This window comes from Biomphalaria glabrata, chromosome 9, assembly GCF_947242115.1.
Source record: "Biomphalaria glabrata chromosome 9, xgBioGlab47.1, whole genome shotgun sequence".
NCBI lineage: Eukaryota > Metazoa > Mollusca > Gastropoda > Planorbidae > Biomphalaria > Biomphalaria glabrata.
The window spans coordinates 25,203,144-25,229,920 of NC_074719.1; the positions used below are offsets into that span (position 1 = coordinate 25,203,144).

The 26,777-nt window shown below is 33.9% G+C and overlaps 1 protein-coding gene across 1 annotated transcript in view; it reads right to left on the reverse strand.

Moving 5' to 3' along the window:
* LOC106054524 (collagen alpha-1(I) chain-like) overlaps positions 1-26,777 on the reverse strand; it is an 80,234-nt gene that overhangs the window by 32,072 nt on the left and 21,385 nt on the right. The window contains exons 2-26 of the mRNA XM_056042020.1: positions 22,933-23,127; positions 20,786-20,990; positions 16,955-17,120; positions 13,662-13,871; positions 9,190-9,246; positions 8,997-9,059; positions 8,462-8,536; positions 8,148-8,270; positions 6,864-6,917; positions 6,625-6,678; positions 6,100-6,153; positions 5,800-5,853; positions 5,428-5,481; positions 5,135-5,179; positions 4,871-4,924; positions 4,552-4,596; positions 4,010-4,063; positions 3,799-3,897; positions 2,787-2,831; positions 2,529-2,627; positions 2,150-2,311; positions 1,989-2,042; positions 1,319-1,372; positions 429-473; positions 4-156 (exon numbers count right to left, since the gene is read on the reverse strand). Coding sequence (XP_055897995.1) covers positions 4-156; positions 429-473; positions 1,319-1,372; positions 1,989-2,042; positions 2,150-2,311; positions 2,529-2,627; positions 2,787-2,831; positions 3,799-3,897; positions 4,010-4,063; positions 4,552-4,596; positions 4,871-4,924; positions 5,135-5,179; positions 5,428-5,481; positions 5,800-5,853; positions 6,100-6,153; positions 6,625-6,678; positions 6,864-6,917; positions 8,148-8,270; positions 8,462-8,536; positions 8,997-9,059; positions 9,190-9,246; positions 13,662-13,871; positions 16,955-17,120; positions 20,786-20,990; positions 22,933-23,127 — 2,273 coding nt within the window. The remainder of the gene's footprint in view (positions 1-3; positions 157-428; positions 474-1,318; positions 1,373-1,988; positions 2,043-2,149; positions 2,312-2,528; positions 2,628-2,786; positions 2,832-3,798; positions 3,898-4,009; positions 4,064-4,551; positions 4,597-4,870; positions 4,925-5,134; positions 5,180-5,427; positions 5,482-5,799; positions 5,854-6,099; positions 6,154-6,624; positions 6,679-6,863; positions 6,918-8,147; positions 8,271-8,461; positions 8,537-8,996; positions 9,060-9,189; positions 9,247-13,661; positions 13,872-16,954; positions 17,121-20,785; positions 20,991-22,932; positions 23,128-26,777) is intronic.

Here is a 26,777-nt window from a genome sequence, read left to right on the forward strand (position 1 = left end):
CACATTTGGTCCAGGTGGCCCCATCAATCCAGGTGGTCCTTGTGGTCCTTGAATGCCTTGTTCTCCACTAAATCCTGGTGGTCCTGGTGAGCCAGGGTCACCCTTGCTACCAGGTGGACCTTGAATGCCTTGTTTACCTCTTTCTCCCCTTTGACCCTAAAGTAAATCATTTTTCAAATAGCTAAATGGAACTCAAGTATCAAAGAATGAGTAAAAAGCTTCAAGCTCATTGTATTCTATAACAAAAAATAGTATGTGCAAATAGTTCAATAGTAAAATTATCTATGAAGTTTTGTGATGTGGAGAGAGTCATCCACTAGAATGTTAGAAAGAGGTTACCTTTACCAGGAGAACATATGCTTAGAAAATGTATATAAAGAACATAATTAAACTATCTTAAATAGTTACATAGGTAAAGATAATCTTACCCTGACACCAGCTTCACCCTGTTCACCTTGTGGTCCAATCAAACCCTGAAATTTTTCACAAATGTTAATTCATTATAATATATTTATAGATCTTTAGCCCCCCCCCCCTTGAAATTCTACCAATCGAATTACAAATTATAAAGATATTTTTTAATAGTAATAATTATTATTAATTACTGTAATTTTGCCATCCTACTTACTTATCTGTTTCAAAATTAGCTAAGGGCTAATAATAGAAATTTGATAGAAATAAGCCATGAATAAAAAGACCAGCTCCAATCATAGTGTTACACAGGGGTTTGGAGCTCATATATTTTTATATATCAAAAGACTAGGTTTATTATCCCAAGATATTTAAATTTATGAATAAACAATGTAAATCCTCTTGAAGGAATTGAATATTTCAATAATCGAAATTGAAATAGAATTAATAAACACACATAATTCCAAGTTAGAATGCACAATATAATTTAACTTTGAAAAACAAATCCACATAAATAAATGTAATATCATGCTGAAAACTTATGGACCAGGAATTATGACACTTGCTCCATTTATATAAAATAGTTAAGAACTAGCGTACATGATTAGAATTTCATGATTATGGTTACTACATAAATGTATTAAATTATTGTTTCCCTGAACTATTTTAACAATGACATCATTTTATTACATGCCAAAAAGCATGAAACTCAGAACAAAATTCAGCAAAATCACAACTAAGTAAATCCATGAGAGAATAGATAGATGTACATATTTTAAGAGCCTTTACCTCAAATAAGAGACACATGATTAAATCAATTTAATTCTCCCATTCCCCACCCCCCTCTATACAGACTGTGCCATTGATACAATGAATAGAATAAGAACCTAATTATTCATCTACTCACAGGTTTTCCTCGTAAACCTCTACGACCTCTTCTTCCAAGTCTGCCTTGTTCTCCCTATTGGTAGAGTAAATAAATTAAAAGAGCATGAAAGTATTCATATTGTGCTAAGAACATTAAAAAAAAAATCTTTTATATGCCATATTTAAACATTTTTCAAGTACATATTGTAACATTACTGAACTAAAAACAATTCTTTTTATTTTTTTTTTTATATCAAAACAGACTCAAATATGTAAATTCTAAAATGTAATCATGTAAACAAAAATATTCTAAGATGAGGCTACATGTTATGGACAAGGAATTATGGCACATGCTCCATTTATATAATATAGTAAAGAACTAGCGTACCTGATAGGAATTTCATGATTATGGTTACTGCATAAATGTATTAAATTATTGTTTCCCCTGAACTATTTTGACAATGACATCATTTTATTACATGATAAAAAGCAAGAAACTCAGCAAAGTAAATCCAAGAGACTAATAGATAGATATACATATTTCAAGAGCCTTTACCTCAAATAAGAGACACATGATTAAATCAATTTAATTCTCCCATTCCCCACCCCACCCCCTCTATATAGACTGTGCCATTAATACAATGAATAGAATAAGAACCTAATTATTCATCTACTCACAGGTTTTCCTCATAAGCCTCTACTTAACTTACCTTAGGTCCATTAGGTCCAGGATATCCAGGGAATCCAGGCACACCAATGCGTCCCTTTAGATCACATATACAAGAAACAATGTATGTGTAGATATAAAGGAAATTAACAATTAAGGTTTAAAATAAAGACTTTGAAATACAAGTTCATCACACTGCCTTACTTTTTCACCAGCTACACCTGGGGCACCTGCTTCTCCTGGTGGTCCAAAGTCACCCTTTGGCCCTTCAACACCCTCTGGTCCTGGTGCGCCTGAAAGTCCTCTCAGTCCTTTCTCTCCCTTCTCTCCCAAATCTCCAGGTAAACCATCATTACCAATAACACCCTAGACCAATAGAATGCTCTTTAGACAATGTTAAAATAAATAAACACTAAAATATCATTTAAAAGAAACAAAATATCTAAGATTTTTGTTCTTCATATTTAAATGTAATCAAATCAAAATGTTTATCTTTTTTTTTACTGCAATCAGAATCTTGCAGCACTAAAACTTTGATTATTGTGAATTATTTGTTACAGTTAAGTGAAAAAAAAAATCTAACCCTGTCTCCTTTTTCTCCATTAGGACCTCGTGTGCCATCATCACCTTTAACACCACGTGGACCAGGATAACCTATGACACCCTGTTGACCTTGAGGTCCCTAAAAATTAAGATTATATAATCAAGTGAAATAACTGAAAGGTATTTGTTTTCAGCTGTTGGAACATAACAGAATCAAATCCACCACTTTACAATCAAATCATATATTCTCTACAAGCTATGAATGTGTTGACAAAATGTCCACAATAAATGAACTCACCAGATCCCCCTTTGCTCCTGAAGTACCTTGTGGACCTTGTAGTCCCTTCAAATGAAAGCAGAGTAGATTAACAAGTGATTAGTTAGAACATTGGTTCTTTCAAATCATGCTAGAACATCGTGTACTTTAACACCTATCCTACATAGGTAAACTATCTAGATTTCTAAAACAATATTTGAAACTTACATATGATTAAAGAAGTTGTTTTGCATAGATCAAAATTAGAGCTAAATCAGAAATTTATTGGAAAAGAAAATGTTACAGCTGAAATTAATTGTTCAGCCATCAAATATAGTTCAACTAAAAAGCAAAGAAATATTCAATGTATTAAAACACTCTATGGCTCAGTAAATGAATGAAACTCATGCCACTGTTCAACAGTGTGTACTTTTTTGTTGTTGTTACTTTAGCATACATTACTTTATTAACTCTTTTTGAGAATGTAACTTTTCAACATTTCTATCAGTTTGTCTTAGGTAATCATAACAATTTGAAATCAAAGCCATCAAAATCATTAACATTATCTCTCAATTTTAACAACAGGAACACCATTTCAACCTTTTCTTTTTTTTTCAGGAAATATAATCTGCATTGCTTAAAAAACATTTGTTGTAATTGTCATTAGCAATATATCACCATACACAATGATTTCACATGAAGATTCACTGACAGAGCAGCAAGCAACATTGTTTAATAATTAAACACATTTCTTAAATAGTAAATGAAAAATATTTCAACACCAAAATGTTTAATAAAAACAGTAGGCATTACAGCAATATTAATATGCAGTTTAAGTTGAGCTCTGTATATTCACAAAGAGAATTACATATAAGGAAAAAAATGTTGTGAAATAGAAAATTTAAATATATATATATCTATATATATATCTATATTTATATATATATCTATATCTATATATATATAACAAAAAAAAGTTAACATCAAACAAATGGAGATTTCACAAATACTTCAAGTTAATAAGATTGTAAAAAAAAAAGGTATCTGTACTTACAGCAGGTCCCATTGGTCCAGGCAGTCCAGGCAAACCTGGTTTTCCAGTAGCTCCAGGTACACCAGCAGGTCCAAGAGGGCCTATAGGACCAGGAGGACCCTGAAGAAAGAAAACAAACATGTTGGTCAAACTTCAGAAAGTCTGTTTCAATTACTTTTAAAAAACTTGTTTAGAAAAAATAAAGCTGAAAATAGAGATGGTCTATACTTACTGGTTGTCCAACTGGACCAGTCTGTCCTGGGGCACCGGGGCCTCCAATTGGTCCCTGCAGAGAGGCCAAAAAAAAGTTTTTTTTTAGAATGACAAGAAAATAGAATGATGGAATTTCAAGTATTTATGCATGATTTGAGTTGTTTTCTTTAAATTTAAGTATTTTTAAACTTAAACATATAAAGTTCTTACAAAAATTAAAAAGTTAGTATGGTTATTCTAAAAATTTACTACTAAAAAATAATAAAAAAAGGAAAATTACAAAAATGCAGACATTCCGAAAATAAAGGTAAATAAAAATGTTTCTTGGAATGTTCACAAATTTCATACAAAAATGAAAATTTATTAGTAGCCTGAATTTTCATGCAGTTTTTTGTCATTTCAAATTCTCTTTATTACTGACATTGGTTATTCATATTTGATAGAATAAAATGTTCATTTACATCTGCTTTAATTCTGAACTGCGAATTATATTTTATTCTATATTAAAATACTTTGGCTCTATACTTATTATAGATTTAATAGTCAGGAAGAATACTTTACCTGATCACCTTTAGGACCGATTGGACCTTCCCCGCCAGGCAGTCCCTGTTGATGATATAGAACACAAAGCATTTTTTAGTTATTTTGAAAAAAAAATACTTCATTCTTCTCACAGCTTCCTTGTTTGACTTTATTACAATTAAACTGAAATTTCATTTAGTGCATTCAAAGTATTTTATTGCACCATAATTATTTTTTTTTTCTAAATGAATGCCTCACAAGATTTCCTTGTAAAATCAAAATCTATTCATTGGCTATAATGAATAAAGAAAATAAATTTATAATTGTGTTATGAAACAAAGTTTAACAAAGAACTTACAGGTGGTCCAATTGGACCCGGTCTTCCACGTGGACCCACAAAACCTCTGGGACCCTGACAATGTCACAAAACAAAACACAAAAGATTTCATTTCAATAGGTATTTAATTTAATAAAGTTGAAAGCTAATTAGCATGTCTAAAGTAACTTATAATTTAAACATTGAAATTTAGCAGTTTAACCTTAATTTACTTACAAATAAATAATGAAGTAATAAGTTCTAGTTTTTATAAGTTTAAAATGTTTAAATTGTGATGAGTCCTACCATTTCACCTGGAGATCCCATTGGACCAATCTCACCAGGATCACCCTGTTAAAAATAAAATTGTTCAAATAGTTGGTTTTTTTTTTTACCTTTAATGTATATATATATATATAACTAATTTACTCAAAGCTAAAAACATCTTCGCTTAAGAGGCAGTCATCTGGTTGTTACAAGAAAATAATTGACTGTCAAATAAAAACGTTAGGAGAAAATATGTACATGATAATGGAACACTAACTAACCTATTTCAGAGATATTAACAACAATATATCTAAAGTAAACATTACAGTCACCTGTTCTCCATCTTGACCAGTTGGCCCAGGCTCACCAGGCACACCAGGCTCACCCTATAGAAGAAAAGAGCAAGATGTGTATAGATAGTCACAAAAATGTCAATAGCTTCAATACTATCTTAACAACATATGATTAATATTACTAATTATAAGATTATCTATAATACTAAAAATAATTAAACCTATTGCATACTGCAAGATTAACTTAAGGTGCTTTTTATAAAAAAAACAAAAACATGAAAGACAAAAGTAGACAAACATTGTTATCTAAATGCAAGGAATACATTTTAAGCTTATACTAAAAAAAAAATGAGTTCTTTAGTTAATCAAGGTATATAAGAAGATATATATTTTTAAGCAATTTTGACTTACTCTGTGACCTTTTTCACCAGGCATACCAGGCTGTCCTGGGAATCCAGTTAAACCCTAAAATAAAACATCAAAATTATGAGATACATAGGTATAAAAAAACACCACCACCAAGTTAACATGAAACAATTTAAAGAAATTAAAAACAAAAAAAACTATTTGTGTCTTAGAAGACATATATGTCTCAGTTCAAATAAATGTATTTTTATTTAAAGTATAGTAAATGCAGGCTATAGACCCTTTCTTCTTGTTTAGGTTGTGGGAGAGTGTGAATAGCTAAATAATGTAACAGTTGATATTTACCTTATCACCAGGAAGACCCATCACACCACGCTCACCATCTTTGCCAGCTCGTCCCTATAGAATAGACAGAAAATAGTACACATATAGAAGAACTACAGTATTGTTGCAATTTTATTACACTCAAAACTATTCAAAAAAGATAGAAACAAGCTTGTAAGCTTTATATCTGGATTAAAAAAAAGAGATTTATTAATAAACTACAAGCAGGGAGTAGGAGTGACTGAAGGTATAAGAAGAAATAGCTTTAGCCCTGGAGGAAATGTAACTTAACATTTAACCAACAAAAACAAGAGTTAACTAAATATAGCATCTACCAGGGTCAGAATTCCCTATCACTGTCTAGTAATAAATAAGAATCTATCAACAGGCTGAGCAGCCAAAATTTAAAAAAATAAAGTAATCACATTAAAAATATGTAACTGTAATTAAAGTAACAGAAAATATTTTGTAAAGTTATTTTTCATAAAACTTCAGTAACAATTATGAAAAAAAAGGGAGGGGGGTCATTATATGAAAAATACTTACACGTTTTCCTATAGGTCCAGGTAGACCAGGCAGACCCATTGGTCCCATGGGGCCCTTAAGAGAGAAGAGGAGATATTAAACAACAATAATTATGACAAGAGTATTTTTTTAAAGTGCTATTTACATGGTGATGAGAGTTCAAGTAGCTACTAATGTATTTTTGTTGCACTAAGTTATAAGCCTGTATGATAGTATGAGGTGAAATCTATCATGAAAAACAAGATAAGTTTAGTTCTCACCATTTCACCTGTATTTCCAACATCACCTTTGTCTCCTACAGGTCCAGGTGAACCCTTGATATGAGGAAAAATAAAAAATATTTGAAACCAATGTTTTGTTATTTAATGACATATTGTTTTTAATAATAACTAGCCTGACATTACCCGCGGCCTGCGGGTCTAAGTTTGTGTTTACTAATCTAGTGGATTGGATTTAAATGTATGTTAAACGTAGCTAATGATCCTTTCAAGTTTTTTCTCTTTCGCTACAAAAATAAAATTAGTTTTGCGAAAATGGATTTACCCAAAGCCGATACATACATATCTATTAAAAACGAAAAGTGCGATAGCTTTGTTAAATGAATGGGATTATAAAGTGAACAATTAAACGAAATAATTTTTAGTACGCGATTCATGAATGAATATAGATCTAGGCCTATCTCAACCCGGCTTCGCAGCTTTCGTAAACGAATGCAGTCTATTAAAAATGCTTTAGAAAACCAAATTTGAATGTTTATTTGATCAAAATATGAAATGAATGGACTATAATTAGGTTGTTCATGTGTTAAAGAATAAAACTATCTGTGTTGAGAGAAGTTTTATCATCTTAGAGTTGAATTAGAGTTTTAGATCTAGGGATGGGATTATAAAGTAAACAATTAAACGAATTAATTTTTAGTAAGCGATTCATTACGGTATTGTCTAATGAAAGAATGTTTGTCAGGAAATCTGCAGTCACAGATATAACAAACTAATTAATTAAAAAAATGCTTTTGAAACACAAAATTGAAGGTTAATTTTATTATATAATAAAATTATTGGATCTTCTTTTGTATTTTCATGTGTCAAAGTAAAAAACTATCTGCGCAAAGTGTATTTCTAAAAATTAGATCTAGGTCTAAATCCTTTTGATCTTTTCTATGTCAACATTGTAGACATGGCCTAGATCCATAAAATACTATAGCTGTAATAGAGTCGGACAACTTTATTTTTTTTTAGGGTCTTAAGTTTGTTTTAGGGCTACAATACATACACTAAGGTCTAAGTTGGTACCTAAGAAACATTCCTGCCAAGTTTTATCAAGATTGGTCAAGCGGTTTTGATGTCTATAAGTAACATACATACACCTCACATTCTACTTTATAGTATAGATAATTAATTAATTAATAATTTTCCAGAGAACCCTTAACCTTAAAATGTTAAAAAAATATGTATTTTAAAATAAGTTTTTCAAATTATTAATATCTATATCTTTACTTTAGAAAAAAAAAAATAAGTATCCAAACTAAAGGATGAATTCCTTACAGCTTTGCCAGGTAGTCCAGTCATACCCTGGGCACCAGGGGCACCTCTCATGGCCAACATGTGCTGATCCAATAAAACTCTAAACTGTTCGGCCTGGTTGCTCTGTTTGTTGTCCCAGTTCATCTGAAATATTAGGGAGGGGAAAATACAATCATAAATTAAATTACTGCATAATATAGATCTATAAAATTAAATTTTAAGTTTCATTGTGTGAAAACTAACATTTGTATAAACCTAATTTAATAAGATTAGAATATTTCTTTTTCATGTCATCTTTACTAAGGTTTCAATTATTTTACACATTATTTACTTACCGGGAAAACAAACACATGGCCTGGAGGACCTTGAATACCTGGGTTTCCATCTATACCACTTTTACCTGCAGGGCCCTTGAACAAAAACAAAAGTAACATTTAAATTTTTAAGAAAATTTCAGATGGGTTTTTTCTTGCAAGCTAAGTGAATATATATTTTTTTCAATGTAATGTAATAAAGACAATGCTGAAATACTTATGTTACTTTGTACATTTCATTGAGTTTCACAGATGTAATGAATTTTTTTTTTAACAATGTAAATTGTAAGACAAAACTTATATTTCAAACATTTTTAAATTTTGCAGTTTCTCTAGTCTATTATATGAGTTGTATATATTAAACTACACATAAATTTTACTTTCTACTTGATATATAAATAAAGAGAAATAATTTTTTTAAATGTATAACCTAATTGTAGAAATATATTAATTCTATGTTAATCTTCATATCCTGATAGCCAAACATCTTTTATGCTCAACAAAAGGGTGTCAAGTAAAAACTAATTTACTGCTAGCCTAGTTCTTACAAACTTACAGACTCGCCTTTAAGTCCAGGTGGGCCAGGAGAACCTCTCTGTCCAGGTGGGCCTGGTGGACCCTAAATGGAATACAAAATTTAAGGTTATTTATCTTTTATAGATCTACAATTTCAGCAGCACTAACAAAGAGTTAGCATAAATAAATATGTTATTTCAAAATGTTACATTTCGGACATTAAAGTGACTCACAGATCTATAGGTGACGTCTCGCAGTTCTGCAGCATTATATTCCAAGGTAACTTTAGACTGAAAAAAAAAAGTCAAATTTAATATTTATTCATTGACAAAACAGGCAATAAGAACATTTATTAAAATCAATATTATCAAACTTATCAAAGCAAGGCCATCTAGAAAATGCCTCAAGAATCTGCAATTCAATCTAAAAACAACATTTTCATGTTTAATTTGTGTTCTCCTAAGGCTAATGAGCTTCTAGATCTAGATACTTTTATTTTCTTTTTGGGTGAAATCACTGTTTATCTAGTAAGACAAAAGAAACAAGATTACAAAGAGAGTTTGTGTTACACAAACTCAGAGGCGGCCCCCGTCGAAGTCGGATCCCTGTCGGATCTGCATATTCGCAAATAATATTCAAGAGGTGATTTAATTTTGATGTAAAATGTTTTACACGTTTCGGATGTTCCTTCAGAGTTGAAGATAATTACTTCCTAGTCCAAACCTCCCGCAGGACGACGGGGGATGGGAGCGGGCAGGGTTTGAACCCTGGGCCATCCATAAATCTGAACGACAGTCCAGCGCGCAAACCGCACGACCAGGCAGCCATCCGATGGTCAAAAGTAATAATGTTTCAAAGATTCATTTGCCGTAAATTTAAATTTAAATTTAATAAAAAAATAGTAGATTAGTTTTAGTATATTAAAACATTACAATATTGATCAAAACGTTTGGAAATGAAAATCTACACTTTTTTTTTACACTTTAAGTTTAGAAATTGAAATTCTACATCTTAATCTAGTCTATTTTAATCTAAACTAGATCTAGAAATTCTAGATCTAGACTCTAAAATAATTTTAATTAGAATATAAATCCAGATCTAGATATACTGTAATAAAAATCTAGATCTAGTTTAAAAAATCTAGATTAGATCTAAATCAAGATATCATTCCTTTTTTAAACGCGAGTCACATAACGAGGCTTAATAAACATTACTATACCGAGTTCTTTTTTCATTTCATTTGAAGAATTAATTCCATATAACGTCAGAGGGAAAAAAAAACACTACGTCACAGGGCCTAGCTAGACTAAAAATCGCCTTCATCTATAAGAGCCATTTATCGAGTGTTCATAGACTTTGGTGCACCGAGTGCGTTCTCTTAAGCATTTCATTTAAAGAATTCATTCCATATGACGTCAAAGGAAAAAAAACACTACGTCACACGGCCTAGCTAGAATAAAAATCGCCTTCATCATTACGAGCCTTTTATCGAGTGTTCATAGACATTGGTGCACCGAGTGCGTTCTTTTAGCATTTCATTTAAAGAATTCATTCCATATGACGTCAAAGGAAAAAAAAAACACTACGTCACAAGGCCTAGCTAGACTAAAAATCACCTTTATCAACACGAGCCATTTCTCGAGTGTTCATAGACATTGGTGCACCGAGTGCGTTCTTTTAGCATTTCATTTAAAGAATTCATTCCATGTGACGTCAAAGGAAAAAAAAACACTACGTCACACAGCTTAGTTAGACTAAAATATGTTTTCATTAATACAAGCAATTTTTTCGAGGGTTAATAGACATTGGTGCACCGAGTGCGTTCTTTTAACATTACATTTAAAGAGTCCATTCATATGACGTCAAAGAAAAAAAATTCCATTACCTCACAATAGGCTAGTACCGGTACCATAAAAAAAATGTCTTTATTTACACGAGATATTTAACGAGGGTTCATAAACATTGGTGCACTGAGTTCTAATAGATATTATTTAAAAAGGATCAAAGCCACATTGTTTTTGCGTTTTGTCTGTCAGTCGGTCTGTCCGTTATCTTGATATAAAAAAAACAACTAAAAGTTATTAAAAATTGATTAACCTTTATTTTATGTTTCAAAACATCGCAATAATTTTTAGGTATGAACACAATTGAAAAATTTATATAATAGATTGTTCCGGATGTTTGTATAAATAGTAAAAGAAAAAGAGAATTTCAGATAAATGTAATACCGTTAATTAAATTTTTTGGATGGTCTCGTATAAAAATTAGATGTACTACAGCCACGTGGAGAGATTTTCATACCTTACTTTGGTGTTTGGATTGTTTTCCTTAAAAATCGGAACAAAATATTAACGATAATTAGATTTTTTAATGTTTTAGGTAGAAAGTTAAATGTACTGTAAGAGAGTAGTGAGTTAAAATATTTTTCATAAAAATCCGTAAAAACATTATTTCGTAAATGAGAAGATTATTTGTTTATTAATTAGAAGAGGGAGTTCAAACAATTATTTGGCGTTAGTAGATTTTTAAATAAATTCGGAAATTTCTGGCGACGATTTGTAAGAAACAAAATCCGGAACTTTCTTTATCGATTACAAAACTTCTATGTTATGTTTTACAAGAAAATTAAGTGTCTAAAAAGTAATTTTCAGTAATCAATTCTAGTAAATTACTTTTTTTAAAAGCCTTATGCGATTTCAAACAATCATTAGGCATAATTCATGTTTTATAAAACAATATCCGGAACATTTTTACACTTAATGAAATATAAGTCAGTATAGAGATTATGATTTAGCATTAATATGCTATTTACATAAAAAACGGAACAACATATTATTGATAATGTGTTTTTGCAACGTTTAAGCATGGAAATTGAATGTAATATAAGTTAGAAGAGCAAACAAACATTTGTTGGCGTTGGATTAGTTTTGCACAAAAAAATCCGGAACAATCAATTTTAGATACTTAAAACTATTGAGATGTTATGGGAGGAACATTAAAGGGTAAATCAGATTTTCAATAGCTTTTAGAGTTCTAGTTTTTTAAATCTAATCGTGACGGACAGACCGACCAACAGACAAAACGCACAAAAATAAGCTTCTTTTATTCGGATGGGGGCACTAAACAAAAAATAAATAAAATCTGATTTTTAAAAAAAGTTTAAGGAATTGGTTTAGCACCTGATCATGTTGCGACGTTACGCTACTGCACGAAAATCGCTGCATAAAAAGTCCATTTAAAAAAATGTGCGTGATATTTACATACAAAGTGCATTATTAGCCTTTATAAACAAACAGAAATGTTTTCTTTTAATTTTAGCAGCTAGTTGACCAGAAAAAACGTCTTTAACTATTATTTGTATTTGTTGTAAACTTTTCCTGTACATTTTAAAAATATATTTGACTTAGTGATACTGAAAATACACAAAAATTGTCCATCTTTGTTAGCATATTGTAACATTGCCTCCCTTACATTTACGTAATTGTTTTAGAATTGGTGTATGTTTATGAAAAAATCGCTTGCATAATTAATTTTATAAATTAAACGGTTTGCTTTTAGAAAACCAAAAGTAGCCGTTGCACCTAAACTTTTCAAGCCAGATTTAATGATGAAATAATATTTTTCATATCTCTTCTAGTTTTCGAGATCTGAGTGTGACAGACGGACAGACGGACAGACGGACATTTTGCACAAACCTAATAGCGGCCCCCGTAAGGGGAAAAATACTACTAACATAGTACCTAGAAAAAAAAATTTAATTAACATTTTGACAAATCCAATATTAATCTAGAGTAATGATGAATCAATTTTGTAAGCATTTTTAATTATTGATATGAAATGTAAGTCCTAGGAAAATACCTAAATATCTTCTTAAACTTCTTAGTCTTTGGACAATATTAATATCTTTGTTGCTTTTTTTTTATTCCTAAGCATATTTATAAATATAAGAATGAAATTGAAACCAACTTGTGCTGGGATATGCCACATTTTACCAACAATTTTTGTGACCCAAAATGAGCAGACACCAACAAATCCAAATAAGCAAAGCTTAAAGAATGCATAGATAGAAAAAATTTGTAATCTTCAAATTCTTTCTTCAAGTTATTTTCTTTTTGCACCAGCTCATCAAAACAATCTTTCCATGATCCAAATCTTCCTTTTCTGCTTGTAACTGATGCCACACTAAGGGTTTTCTGTCAGACTAGTTGTTTCTGGGCATGGTGGTTTTAAATCTCTTAATATTCTCTTTTAGACTGCCAATTTTTTATGTTTTGTTTTTTTTACATTAAACTTAGATTAGTCACAATGCACTTGGTCTAGTCTCTTTGAACATGAAAAAAAGAAGGGTACATGAAAAAAGGAGGGGTAGGGAACAGTGAGGGGACGGGGTGCTTGACCACTTTGGGGACCCTGCATTTTGCGTATAGACTATATTATTAATTATAATATTTAATGTAAAAATCACTCATTTGGGGACCCCCCCTAACTGGCCTATATAAGCCTATAACTAAGTCTGAGCCTGAGGAGGGTGGGTTCACTGAGGGGATTTTCAAATTCTCCCCATCCCTCCCCCTAGCTACGCCTCTTGTGGGGAAGATTTATGCTGTTAATTAAACATTTTAATAAATCAGCAATGAGATTTAATTATTCAACGCAAGCTATACCTTAGAGTCTAGAGATCTAAAAGTTTGAAAATAAAACGTACCCCTTCTCCTCCTTCGCTAGTTGTATAATTTAATCCTTCCACTTCTGTTTTGATAATTTTCGTTACTTTAGATCCAGAAGATCCAGAAGAGCTCTGAATAGTATGTGATACCATATAGGGCAGTGCAACATCACAGTCTGGACAAAATCGTTCGCAATGTTCATAGGCTGCTCCAGGGTCCGCCAAGAAAATAAGGTCTTGAATAACACCCTAAAACAAAATAAGATCTTGAATAACACCCTAAAACAAAATAAGATCTTGAATAACACCCTAAAACAAAATAAGATCTTGAATAACACCCTAAAACAAAATAAGATCTTGAATAATACTGTAACATACGCCTATTTGTATTGTAGGCCTATGTACATTTGAACACACCTACGCTTCAGTGTTAAGGCGCTTCGTAATCTTATTCTACTAATACACTGATACAAAATGTACACAAGAAAAAAACATTGATTTCTGTGTTGTAAAAATAATAGCCGAATAATTAATATCTAGATTCTGTTAATTGGTGATTTGCTCTGCATTGAATTCTTCACCTGGTTGCGAGTTATCTTATCTTATCTTATATAATACAGACGTTACTTCAAAAAAAGAAGATGATTACGTCCTACGCGTCATGCATTTAGTCATGCATATTAACCAAGTCACTGGTTTTCCTGGCTAGCTCAGGCAACCCATTCCATGCTCTAATAGCACTAGGGAAGAAGGAGTATTTGTACAAATTTGTCCTAGCATATGGGACGAGGAATGTGCCTTTATCTTTGTGTCTTTCAGAGTATTTTATTAAATTTTGTTTTTGTATTTGAAGATTATGGTTCAGTGTTTTATGTATAATTGCTACTTTACTTTTGAGTCTTCTGTCCCGAAGGCTTTCTAAATTTAGTGATTTTACTAAAGGTGTTACTCTAGTCAAATGTGAATATTCGTTTGTTATGAATCTCACTGCTCTATTTTGTGTCTGTTCCAGTTTCTTAATGTTTTCTTGAGTTGAGGGGTCCCAAACGGAGGATGGATATTCTATTATTGGCCTAACCAAGGTTAAATAACATTTAGTTTTATGTTCTTATTTGATTTATAGAAATTTCTTTTAATAAACCCTAATGCTTTGTTGGATTTTTTTTTTATAGTTTCATCAATATGTGGATTCCATGACAGTTTTTCATTTATTATAACACCTAGGTATTTTGCGTTTTTAGTCTGTGTTACTGGTTTGCCATGAATAAGATAAGTGGAATTAATTTGTTTTAGTTTTTGATTTGATTCCCATTTCTGTAATTCATCTAATTCTCTTTGTAAAATATCTGTCTTGTGTTGTTTTTATTGTTCTATATATTATGCAATCGTCTGAAAATAATCTAACTTTTGTTCCTGAAGTAATGCAATTTGGTAAATCATTTATGTAAATTAAAAATAGTAGTGGACCCAAGACTGTTCCTTGAAGTACACCTGAGTTTACTGTTATCGGTGTTGATTTAAAGCCATTTATTATTACAGTTTGTTCTCTCTCTATCAGAAAATCTTTAATCCACTGATGCAGTGGACCATTAATGCCGAAATATTTTAATTTTTTAAGCAAACTATGGTGGTGAACTTTGTCAAAAGCCTTGGAAAAATCTAGTAAGATATCATCTATTTGTTTACTATTATCTATACCTTTTGAAAAATCATCAATTAGTCCTATTGTGTTTCACATGATCTATATTTCCTAAAGTCATGTTGGTATGGGGTGAGGACATTATGTTTGTCTAAGTGGTTTATGATGTTGCTACATATTATGTGTTCTAGGATTTTACATGTGATGCTGGTAAGTGATACTGGTCTGTAGTTTCCTGGGTCAGATTTTTCTCCTTTTTAAAATAGTTATGGCCAATGGCCTATGACAAGACGAAAAAGGGAACGCGAAGATTTTTTTAAGGGCAAAAAAATCTTTTATAATTGAATTGTAATTATAAATCTATCAGCCTATTTGAGTATTAATAAAAAAAAAACTACTTACAAGGAATGTTTTAAAATGAAATATTTAAATTAGATGACGTCATTTTATCACTAAAGTAGGAGTTTTAAAATTATTTTCCCTATATGCCTCTGTACCAATATAAAAAATATAATTCTTTGAAGAAAGCATTTCAATTCCTTTACCAGTGCGATACAGAATTGTACCCTTCTTGTCACAATGGTCAAAGGTATGCAGAGCGACGAATGACTAGAAGAGGACGGCTACAAGAAGTATCCAGTAAATATGACCTGACAACTATCACGTCTGACTCTGCTCACACGCTCTTCTGATTCCAATGTCTCTCAGATTTTGGTATCGGCGTTCCCAGCCTTTCTTAATTTAACTTTCACCTTCGCTCTTTTATTCTGAGTCACTGTGCGCTGTAGACACCAGGAGAATGAATTTATGAAGATCAGGATGCAAGAAAAATGCTTGATAGAGCTTACAGCGCTCTCCAAACCCCTTGGGTGGCTCAGAGAAGGGGGCGCAGACGCTTTTTTTTTAAGAAACACTGCTACATATACAATATATACTATTTTTTGTGCTTGCTCTCAAAAGTTCGGCTATTCTCATTTTATACAAGCTCAATACCCCAAGCGAATCTGCCTGTCACCAAAAGTATTCAATGGTGAGGTTTTGGGTTGGGTAGAAACTTAGAAATGGTTCTATAAAATTGTCCATTCGAAAAATCAAATAAAAATAATTCATTTTTACCCGTTTTTAAATTGACATCACTGGTAAGGTCATCACTGGTCAAAATCCTGAAATATCATGCATCACCTTTTGTTCATCCAAAATTATTACCATTCAAGATTGTTTTTACCATTCCATACCCTAGCGTGCTTATATGTATTTCCATTTCATGTCATGCAAACCTTTGTTGTAAAAAATAATGGACAAATAATAGGCCTATATAGATTCTGTTAGGCGTGTAACAAGGAGCTTAACTTTAACAAACCTTAACTTATGTGAATGAGTAATTGTAACAGTTTTGATCTTATTTTTATGAAAACTTGCTTATTAAGTTATTTTCTGTTGTTGTTTTTTTTTTACATTTGTTACCGTCCTGTCAAGTAATTTGTATCAATCATTATACTAAATTTTGTGAAAGGGAAATTCAAAAATATTTTAAAATCTGGACTAGTTGAGTTATCAATTCCTTGCAGTAAAATTTCACATTACCCAAGTTTTTACTAAAAGTAAAATATTCAATTAGTTCTGACTTACAGTACACAGTTCACATTACCCAAGTGTTTACTGAAAGTAAAATGTTCAGTTAGCTCTGACTTACAGTAAAACTTTTGGTTTCTTCCGTCAACTGGAATGCTACAAACATGAGTCCGTCTGTCTCCATCTCGGCTGGCAAGGTTCTGTTTAGATTATATGTGTCCAGCTGAAGGCAGTTGTTGAACAATGTGACAGACTTGCCTTTCACGCTAAGCGCTACCCTGTGCCACCTGGAAACATAATGGCAGAAACTCAAAACAATTAGATGTATACAAGTTTAGCACCTGGGCTTGAAAGCTTTGGGGATAAATAGAACAAAACTAGAGTGAAGGAACAGTGTGATCTGGTGTAGTATATATATATATATATATGGGTTTGGGATAAAGAACGACAATTTGTGATTTTGATTAACCCATGGTTCCATGATGAAACTAACTCTTGTGGAATTTTCACACTAAAAGTTAATCACATTCAAATTAATCAGCTTGATTTTTAAGATCCAGTTTACGTTTTTTTTTAAAGATAAACTTTCGTAAGAGAAAAAAAAAAGAAAGAAAAAGCGACAAGAATAAATGTGTTAGTTATATAATAGGTCCTATAGAAAAGCGTAAGAAAAAGTAATGAGAAATATTGATGTAGTTTATGAAATAAATTGATCAGGTAAACAATGCATTATTGAAAGCTCACTATTACCAACTAAATTGTAATAAATGTATTTTATTTTTTAAAAAGGAACGACCCGAATTTGAACTTGTGGGCTAAAGCCACTAAAGGCTTCTCAAGCCAACGCGCTAACCACTCTGCTAGCGAACTGTCTATGAACATAGAAGATTGTAGAGTTATCTATTGTTTCTATTTCATGATTGTGTTTACTAAGCCTGAAACGGCAGCCTAATATAAAGGGGACTAATTCAGCTTATACCACCACTTCAGTCGAGTACTATTTCTTTCACTTGTTTGAGATACCAAACACAGTAATTTATTACCAATTGTTAATTAACCAGTTGTTTAATTTTTTAAAATTGATTCTAGTGTTGTCAGGTAAAAGAAATAATTGTACAAAATTTCAGCTTGGTCCGAAATTAGGTGTCGGAGAAATAGTGTGTACAAACTTTTGGCCAGACAGACACACATACAGACAGACTGCTGGAGGGACAGAGTGAGTAGATATAAGCTTTGTGAAAACTACTTTGTAATACAAACAGAAGAGCTTAGAAATTTGAGGCACAGAAATTCATAATAATATTGTGTGGTTGATGAAAATGTTTCGTATATCAATACCTCCACATTAAGCGCAAAGGTTACAGCAACTAGTTTTCTAATTACGGATTAATTTAAAATAAAATTCAGCTCTAGAAGGTGTGGTCAACATTAGTATAAGAAACTGTGCATGTAGCACAATGACCACAAGATTTGTTCAAGTTTTATTAGGTGCTGTAGTTTACAACTGGAAATTCTAAGCAGTTACGGCTCACGTGCATGGCCTAATTTGTTGAATGTAAAGCATGTGCTGCACTCTGCATACCTCTTAATTGATAGGTGCTCATGATTCAAACATGTGGACGTGTGCGTTCAGGGGAGCAAAGCAAGGTAATTTATTTTGTTACTTCAATGCCATAAAGCAAATATAGTTTATCCTTGGATAAGTTGTAATCCTAATAGTAACATATGGATTAGAATTTTAAATAAAGCGTCGCTTGACCCTCGTTAGACATCTAAGCTTTATTTTGCAACTATACAAACAAATGTTAAGATTAATGTTAACCAATTAGAAGAGTGTTCTTTATTCCTTATGGCTCGAAGTCTCGTATATTTACTTTATGAATGGAGCATAGTAACTTATAGGAAAACATATCAGTGTGTACACTATTTCTGAGGGGGAGAGCGAAAGCGTGCCACACGGATAATGGCCGGCTCCTCTACCACCAAAGCGAAAGCCACCTTGACCTACAATATATGTGGACGGGAGTGTCTCTCCAAAATAGGGCTCCCCAGCCATAGGAAAAAGTGTTCGAGATGAACCATAGTCGTTGTACGACTGAAGGAGGCCAAATGAAGGGTTGTTATATAATTATTATTGCAGTACCGAATTTAAAAGTCAATGGAAGCCCTTGGAAGTATTTAGATCTTCTGACGACTTAAGGAAGAAAGTGCACTTTATTAACGCTAGAATAATGACTCATTATAATAATTATACATTTAGTCTAAATTTCCTTTTTTTTTCATACTTATTTTGCTAATTTGAAAAAGTTTAACATTTTTTTATTTGCAGAGGCGCCCGTTTGTGGTGAGGCTCTGTGACTCCGTGAGACTGCATTGTTTGCACTGCCGTAAATCCGATCTTGGAGCTATGTTGCCTTTCTAAGATGTCATTCATTAAAACATAGGGTTGCAGGTAACTGTTAGTGAAAGAAATTGTTAGTCACTTATTAAAACATAGGGTTGCAGGTAACTGTTAATGAAAGAAATTGTTAGTCACTTATTAAAACATAGGGTTGCAGGTAACTGTTAGTGAAAGAAATTGTTAGTCACTTATTAAAACATAGGGTTGCAGGTAACTGTTAATGAAAGAAATTGTTAGTCACTTATTAAAACATAGGGTTGCAGCTAACTGTTAGTGAAAGAAATTGTTAGTCACTTATTAAAACATAGGGTTGCAGCTAACTGTTAATGAAAGAAATTGTTAGTGACTAAAAACAAATGTTTGAAAAACATTCTCCAAACGTATCTTCCTCGATGTGATGCATACACAATTCTTTATGTTCCTTGTTAACATCCACAAATCTATCTCATTTCTTTGTACACCAAAGACACTCTTCCTCGAGTCTATTGTTCTAAGTACAGACTGTATTTTGTTGCGTTTGTGTGATGTGTGTTTTCTTGTATCGTCGCTAGGTACATTCTTTTAATGAGGCCACCTCCACAAATTAGACAAATATCACGTGCTCTTGGAATTGGATATCTTCTTGCAGGTTTTGGAGTGTGCCAGATTTAATTTATACAGACAACTTGCCAGCTAGGCAAGACAATACGTTCCTTTTTTTTTTAACATCTGTTCAAGCTTCAGCTTTAGACATACACACAAACGCATTAGACGGAGGTTTACATGTTAGGGGAAGAAGAGTTCACACAGTATGATGACCAATTTCTACCAGGGTGTTCTGTTACCAGCAAACTACCATCCTTTTTTTTAGCTAAATCTATTCTAAACAGCAGCCAAAATCGAGTACGACATAAATTTAGACCTCTTTAGATTTGTTGCGAACCGAATTTGAAAGGGCTTAATATCAGTATAATTGAATCTGCCGAGCACTCCATGGTGATATGGCATCAAATATTAATATAGAAAAAAATAAACAATAATTTAAGATCTCGAATCTTCAAGTATCTTTAATAGGCTTGCAATGCGCTCATATCAACAATCCCTAATTACCCCCCCCACCCTCTCCCACTCTCTCTTTCTGCTTCTTACCGTTTTAAATTGACATCGCTGGCTAATGTCATCTACGGTAATACTCCGAAAACCCACTTAAGTTCATTCAAAATTTTTACCATTCAAAATAGTTTTTAACATTGTGTTCATTGCGCCATTTATTATTATTATTATTATTGTCCCACTCAGTGTCGCAACTAGCGTGGTACGGGCCGCACTGGGCATCAGGTACCCTAGGTACGCCACTGGTCTCACTTGTTAATTGTCATGAAAATATTAGTTAGTTAATCAAAAAAATGTTTATTTTAACTCTTTGAAATGCTAATAATAATTATAATGATATGATAGTGAGAAATAATGTGTTGGTCAATGTACTTCTAAGGTCATTGCCATGCCGTGTGTGGAGAAGAAAAAAGAAAGCACAACTTAGAAACCTGAAGACCTGAATAGCTGATCACTTACTGTCCATCGTTCAATGGCAAATTAAAGACCAATGGCTCCCCGGGTGTGTCGTGGATGTCACTGTAGACGAACTGGCTCTTTGCGCCCACCTCAAAGGACATGATCTCGTGAGCCTTGGCATCACTGTAGAGTGAAAACACTTTTCCTTCCGTTCCCTCATCGGGTCTCAGGGTCATAATGAGAGAAAAGTCCTGGGGTATTCCATCTGTACAAACAAAACACATAGGGTCATAATGAGAGAAAAGTCCTGGGGTATTCCATCTGTACAAACAAAACACATAGGGTCATAATGAGAGAAAAGTCCTGGGGTATTCCATCTGTACAAACAAAACACATAGGGTCATAATGAGAGAAAAGTCCTGGGGTATTCCATCTGTACAAACAAAACACATAGGGTCATAATGAGAGAAAAGTCCTGGGGTATTCCATCTGTACAAACAAAACACATAGGGTCATAATGAGAGAAAAGTCCTGGGGTATTCCATCTGTACAAACAAAACACATAGGGTCATAATGAGAGAAAAGTCATGGGGTATTCCATCTGTACAAACAAAACACATAGGGTCATAATGAGAGAAAAGTCCTGGGGTATTCCATCTGTACAAACAAAACACATAGGGTCATAATGAGAGAAAAGTCCTGGGGTATTCCATCTGTACAAACAAAACACATAGGGTCATAATGAGAGAAAAGTCCTGGTTTATTCCATCTGTACAAACAAAACACATAGGGTCATAATGAGAAAAAAGTCCTGGGGTATTCCATCTGTACAAACAAAACACATAGGGTCATAATGAGAGAAAAGTCCTGGGGTATTCCATCTGTACAAACAAAACACATAGGGTCATAATGAGAGAAAAGTCCTGGGGTATTCCATCTGTACAAACAAAACACATAGGGTCATAATGAGAGAAAAGTCCTGGGGTATTCCATCTGTACAAACAAAACACATAGGGTCATAATGAGAGAAAAGTCCTGGGGTATTCCATCTGTACAAACAAAACACATAGGGTCATAATGAGAGAAAAGTCATGGGGTATTCCATCTGTACAAACAAAACACATAGGGTCATAATGAGAGAAAAGTCCTGGGGTATTCCATCTGTACAAACAAAACACATAGGGTCATAATGAGAGAAAAGTCCTGGGGTATTCCATCTGTACAAACAAAACACATAGGGTCATAATGAGAGAAAAGTCCTGGTTTATTCCATCTGTACAAACAAAACACATAGGGTCATAATGAGAAAAAAGTCCTGGGGTATTCCATCTGTACAAACAAAACACATAGGGTCATAATGAGAGAAAAGTCCTGGGGTATTCCATCTGTACAAACAAAACACATAGGGTCATAATGAGAGAAAAGTCCTGGGGTATTCCATCTGTACAAACAAAACACATAGGGTCATAATGAGAGAAAAGTCCTGGGGTATTCCATCTGTACAAACAAAACACATAAGGTCATAATGAGAGAAAAGTCCTGGGGTATTCCATCTGTACAAACAAAACACATAGGGTCATAATGAGAGAAAAGTCCTGGGGTATTCCATCTGTACAAACAAAACACATAGGGTCATAATGAGAGAAAAGTCCTGGGGTATTCCATCTGTACAAACAAAACACATAGGGTCATAATGAGAGATAAGTCCTGGTTTATTCCATCTGTACAAACAAAACACATAGGGTCATAATGAGAGAAAAGTCCTGGGGTATTCCATCTGTACAAACAAAACACATAGGGTCATAATGAGAGAAAAGTCCTGGGGTATTCCATCTGTACAAACAAAACACATAGGGTCATAATGAGAGAAAAGTCCTGGGGTATTCTTTCATGTCATTTCAGTGATAGATCTATGCTATAGCCTACTTTACACCGGTGGCTCTAAATGACCAGCAAGTTACATGAAATCTATTAAGTTATAGACTTTTATTCAACTTTTTTTCTATATTTAGGTAATAACTGAAAACCCTGGAGGAAATGAAGGATGTCCACTGGTTGCAGGTTAAAAGGATGATAACTCTAGCAATAAATCTGCATTCTATTTTAAACATTTGATCCTATTCTAGCAATACAAGTTTTTTAAAATAGTTACAAACTTTTGATGTTTTATTTTTTTACTAACCCACCGAATCCTAAGGATTACTCACCTTTAAACACTTCGATAATTTTCTTGTGAGGTATAGTTTCTCCCGAAGTGATCCTCCAGGCGGGGTCTTCCACGTAGCCTTCTTCCTCGGCCTCCTCGGACACAACCCTCCTGGGGCAGAAGCCAGCCACTTTCTCTACACCTTGTTCGGAAGTCAGGAACCTGAATTCAAAGGCCTCAATGACATCAACGGCATCTGTGGAAGACATTCGTGCATGTATTTCACTACAGACCAATGCCACTAAAGGTATAATGAAGATGAGATGGTGGCAAGTGAAAGGCAACACGCCAAGACGATTGCGGAATAGCGGCTGTGTGATGGTTACACATTAGAAGTCTTAGACGTAAATCTATTGAAACAATATCCTAGGGTGAATAAATATTCAATGAACACAGACACACTAAAGAAAATGAAGTACTTTAACATCACATTCTTGAATTGTACCACAAATAAGCACACGCTTATTAAAATTTCGAAGTTTTGTAATGTATGTAAATGTGTTTGTATGTAATATCATAATACCTGTCTCTATGTATGTCGCTTTAGCTAACTATCAATCAATATGTTGGTATTTATAGAATTTAGCGACCTGTGGCTTTTTACAAAGCTTATATCAACTCACTCTGTCTGTCTGCCTTTCTGTCTGTCTGGTAAAAAGTTTGAACACTTTACTTCTGCCACACACAATCTCGGATCAAGTTGAAACTTTACAAAATCATTCATTGTCCCCTTAATGAATTGTACGCACGGTTTCTCCCACACCCATTCTCGAATCAAGTTGAAACTTTAAACAATATATTATTGTAACAAAACATGAATCAATTAAAATATTAACAAATTAGTCAAATAATTATTGGAAATACATTTTTTATCTAAAAAGGGAAATAAATGCTTCATTATTGAGATATATGGTTGTAAATGTGGAGCTCTTCCCCTTTGATAAGCTTCTTTTAAAAATGATTTTTATATTTTGCTTGTTTTTCATTATTTAGTAAGAGATGACTTTGAAATATGTAAAAAAAAGAAACACACTAAGTAAAAGAACATTACCCCACGACCCCACCCGTACCTTCACTCCTGCACATTACCCCACGACCCCACCCGTACCTTCACTCCTGCACATTACCCCACGACCCCAGCCGTACCTTCACTCCTGCACATTACCCCACGACCCCACCCGTACCTTCACTCCTGCACATTACCCCACGACCCCAGCCGTACCTTCACTCCTGCACATTACCCCACGACCCCACCCGTACCTTCACTCCTGCACAGTACCCCACGACCCCACCCGTACCTTCACTCCTGCACAGTACCCCACGACCCCACCCGTACCTTCACTCCTGCACATTACCCCACGACCCCACCCGTACCTTCACTCCTGCACATTACCCCACGACCCCACCCGTACCTTCACTCCTGCACATTACCCCACGACCCCACCCGTACCTTCACTCCCGCACATTACCCCACGACCCCACCCGTACCTTCACTCCCGCACATTACCCCACGACCCCACCCGTACCTTCACTCCCGCACATTACCCCACGACCCCACCCGTACCTTCACTCCCGCACATTACCCCACGACCCCACCCGTACCTTCACTCCCGCACATTACCCCACGACCCCACCCGTACCTTCACTCCCGCACAGTACCCCACGACCCCACCCGTACCTTCACTCCCGCACAGTACCCCACGACCCCACCCGTACCTTCACTCCCGCACAGTACCCCACGACCCCACCCGTACCTTCACTCCCGCACAGTACCCCACGACCCCAACCGTACCTTCACTCCCGCACAGTACCCCACGACCCCACACGTACCTTCACTCCCGCACAGTACCCCACGACCCCACCCGTACCTTCACTCCCGCACAGTACCCCACGACCCCACCCGTACCTTCACTCCCGCACATTACCATTCTACAAACTCTTGTATTTCAGTCACGGCTTTCAAACTAGAAGCAATCCATTCAAAACATTCTGCTTCTTGCTCGTGCCCCAGACGTGAGCACATGCTTGCAACGCGCGAGTCGTAGTTGAGCAGCTAGCATGCCTTGGGTCCACCTGGAGTTGCTTTCAGCCAGAGATGGGCGGTGGTTGGCACACCCAGATCGTTCACCCTGACATTCAGACACTTCTCACATCTTTGTTGCTTAGCATGCATGATGGTAGAGCATTGCCAAGCGTCAAATTTATCGGGAAAATACTTTTAAAAAAAAAGTTCAATAAAAGTGTATTATATCAACTAGTTTGGAGCAATCACGTAATTTGTGTGTATATGGATAGCGCTAAATCTGTGCGATAATTAATATCCGGGTGGATTTTAATCCGAGATTAGGTGTGGGGAGAACTTGGGAATCTGAGAGATTTTCCGTGCTGGCTTTTCAAAAGAAAATAATGGGATTCGAACTCAAGGGCTCAAGCTTCATTGAATGGCACTAACTGAATAAATGCATACGAAAACAGAAGGCTAAAAGTTATCTGCTGTTAGTTTCAAATTTTTTATGCGACGACCTCATTCTCAAATTAAGGTTTATCTCCCCTTAACTAGTACTGTCTCTATAATTTTAAAAAATTAAATTAATTAGTAATAATCAATCAATTATTCTTTAATTATTTTAATTGTTTCATGTGTTCTTAAGTACAATGTATAACGGTGCAAAGTTTCAACTTTTTCCGAGAGGTAGGAGAACTAACGTTGACCAGAATCTAGATCGAGTGAGTATAAATAAGTAGACAAAATTCCAAGTTGATTCGACTACAGGAAATCGGACAAAATGTGTCAAAACGTAATAAGGGAATTAAATCCATAGATACATAATTAAGTAGCCTTTATTGCCCGTATTTTTATATCAAACAAAATAATTCCTCACCAATAATTAATTAATTTTTTTTTGTTTTTGGATTTATGTCTTGTCAGGTACAATAAATAATTGTATAAAGTTTAAACTTCATCCGATAATGGGAAATGGGAGAAAAAAACATGCTCAAACCTTTTACCTGTATAAGCTTTGTAATATTAAGGCTTAGACAACGTTATCGATACATCTTTTTACAAAGGAAAATGGTATCCAATTGGATGATATTTGATATTGAGATAGATGCTTTTGATTATCTCAAATATATTCATTTAAGACGAGAATTAGTTGAAAGCTTAGCTTTGTCGGCCTTTAAAAATTTGTGAGAAAATGTTGAGGAAAACTCAATTACTGATTACATTTAATTCACATAGAAAGCTTTTTCTTAGTTAAATGGAAAGGGTTAAGTAACTATCTCTGTTTAAACGTTTTTCTAGCCCGCCTATTTTCTGAGGCAGTTGATGTCAGGTGGACCCAGACTGATCTCCCCTTTCTAGTGAACATGCAGTCTGCCTTAGAACGGAAGACAACCCTAACTACAAAGAAACATTGTTACTTGTCCAAGAAAAACCCAGAAACTCCCCAGTAAGCATCTTTGAACCCGAGGTTTGGGTTTGGATGCACAAAGGATGGAATCTGTTCTTAAAGCTTCACAATAAACACGAAAATGGAGCTCTACTTTACAGCCAACAGTTTCTCGTTTGTAAATAATGGTTCGTGCATCAGCTGCAAATGTTTTACGTTTTTTTTTAATTATTCAAAGTGTGAGGAAAAGAAATCAGGGCCCTGCATTTGTTTAAAATAGTTATCATTTGTTTTGGAAATGCTGTTTGTTAGGAATATATTACAAATACCTAATATATAAAGTACAATGTAAGGAATACATATGTATTTATGTAATGTATGTATGTATGTATGTATGTATGCATATGTGCATGTTTGCATGCATGCATGCATGTATTTATGTATGTATGTAAGT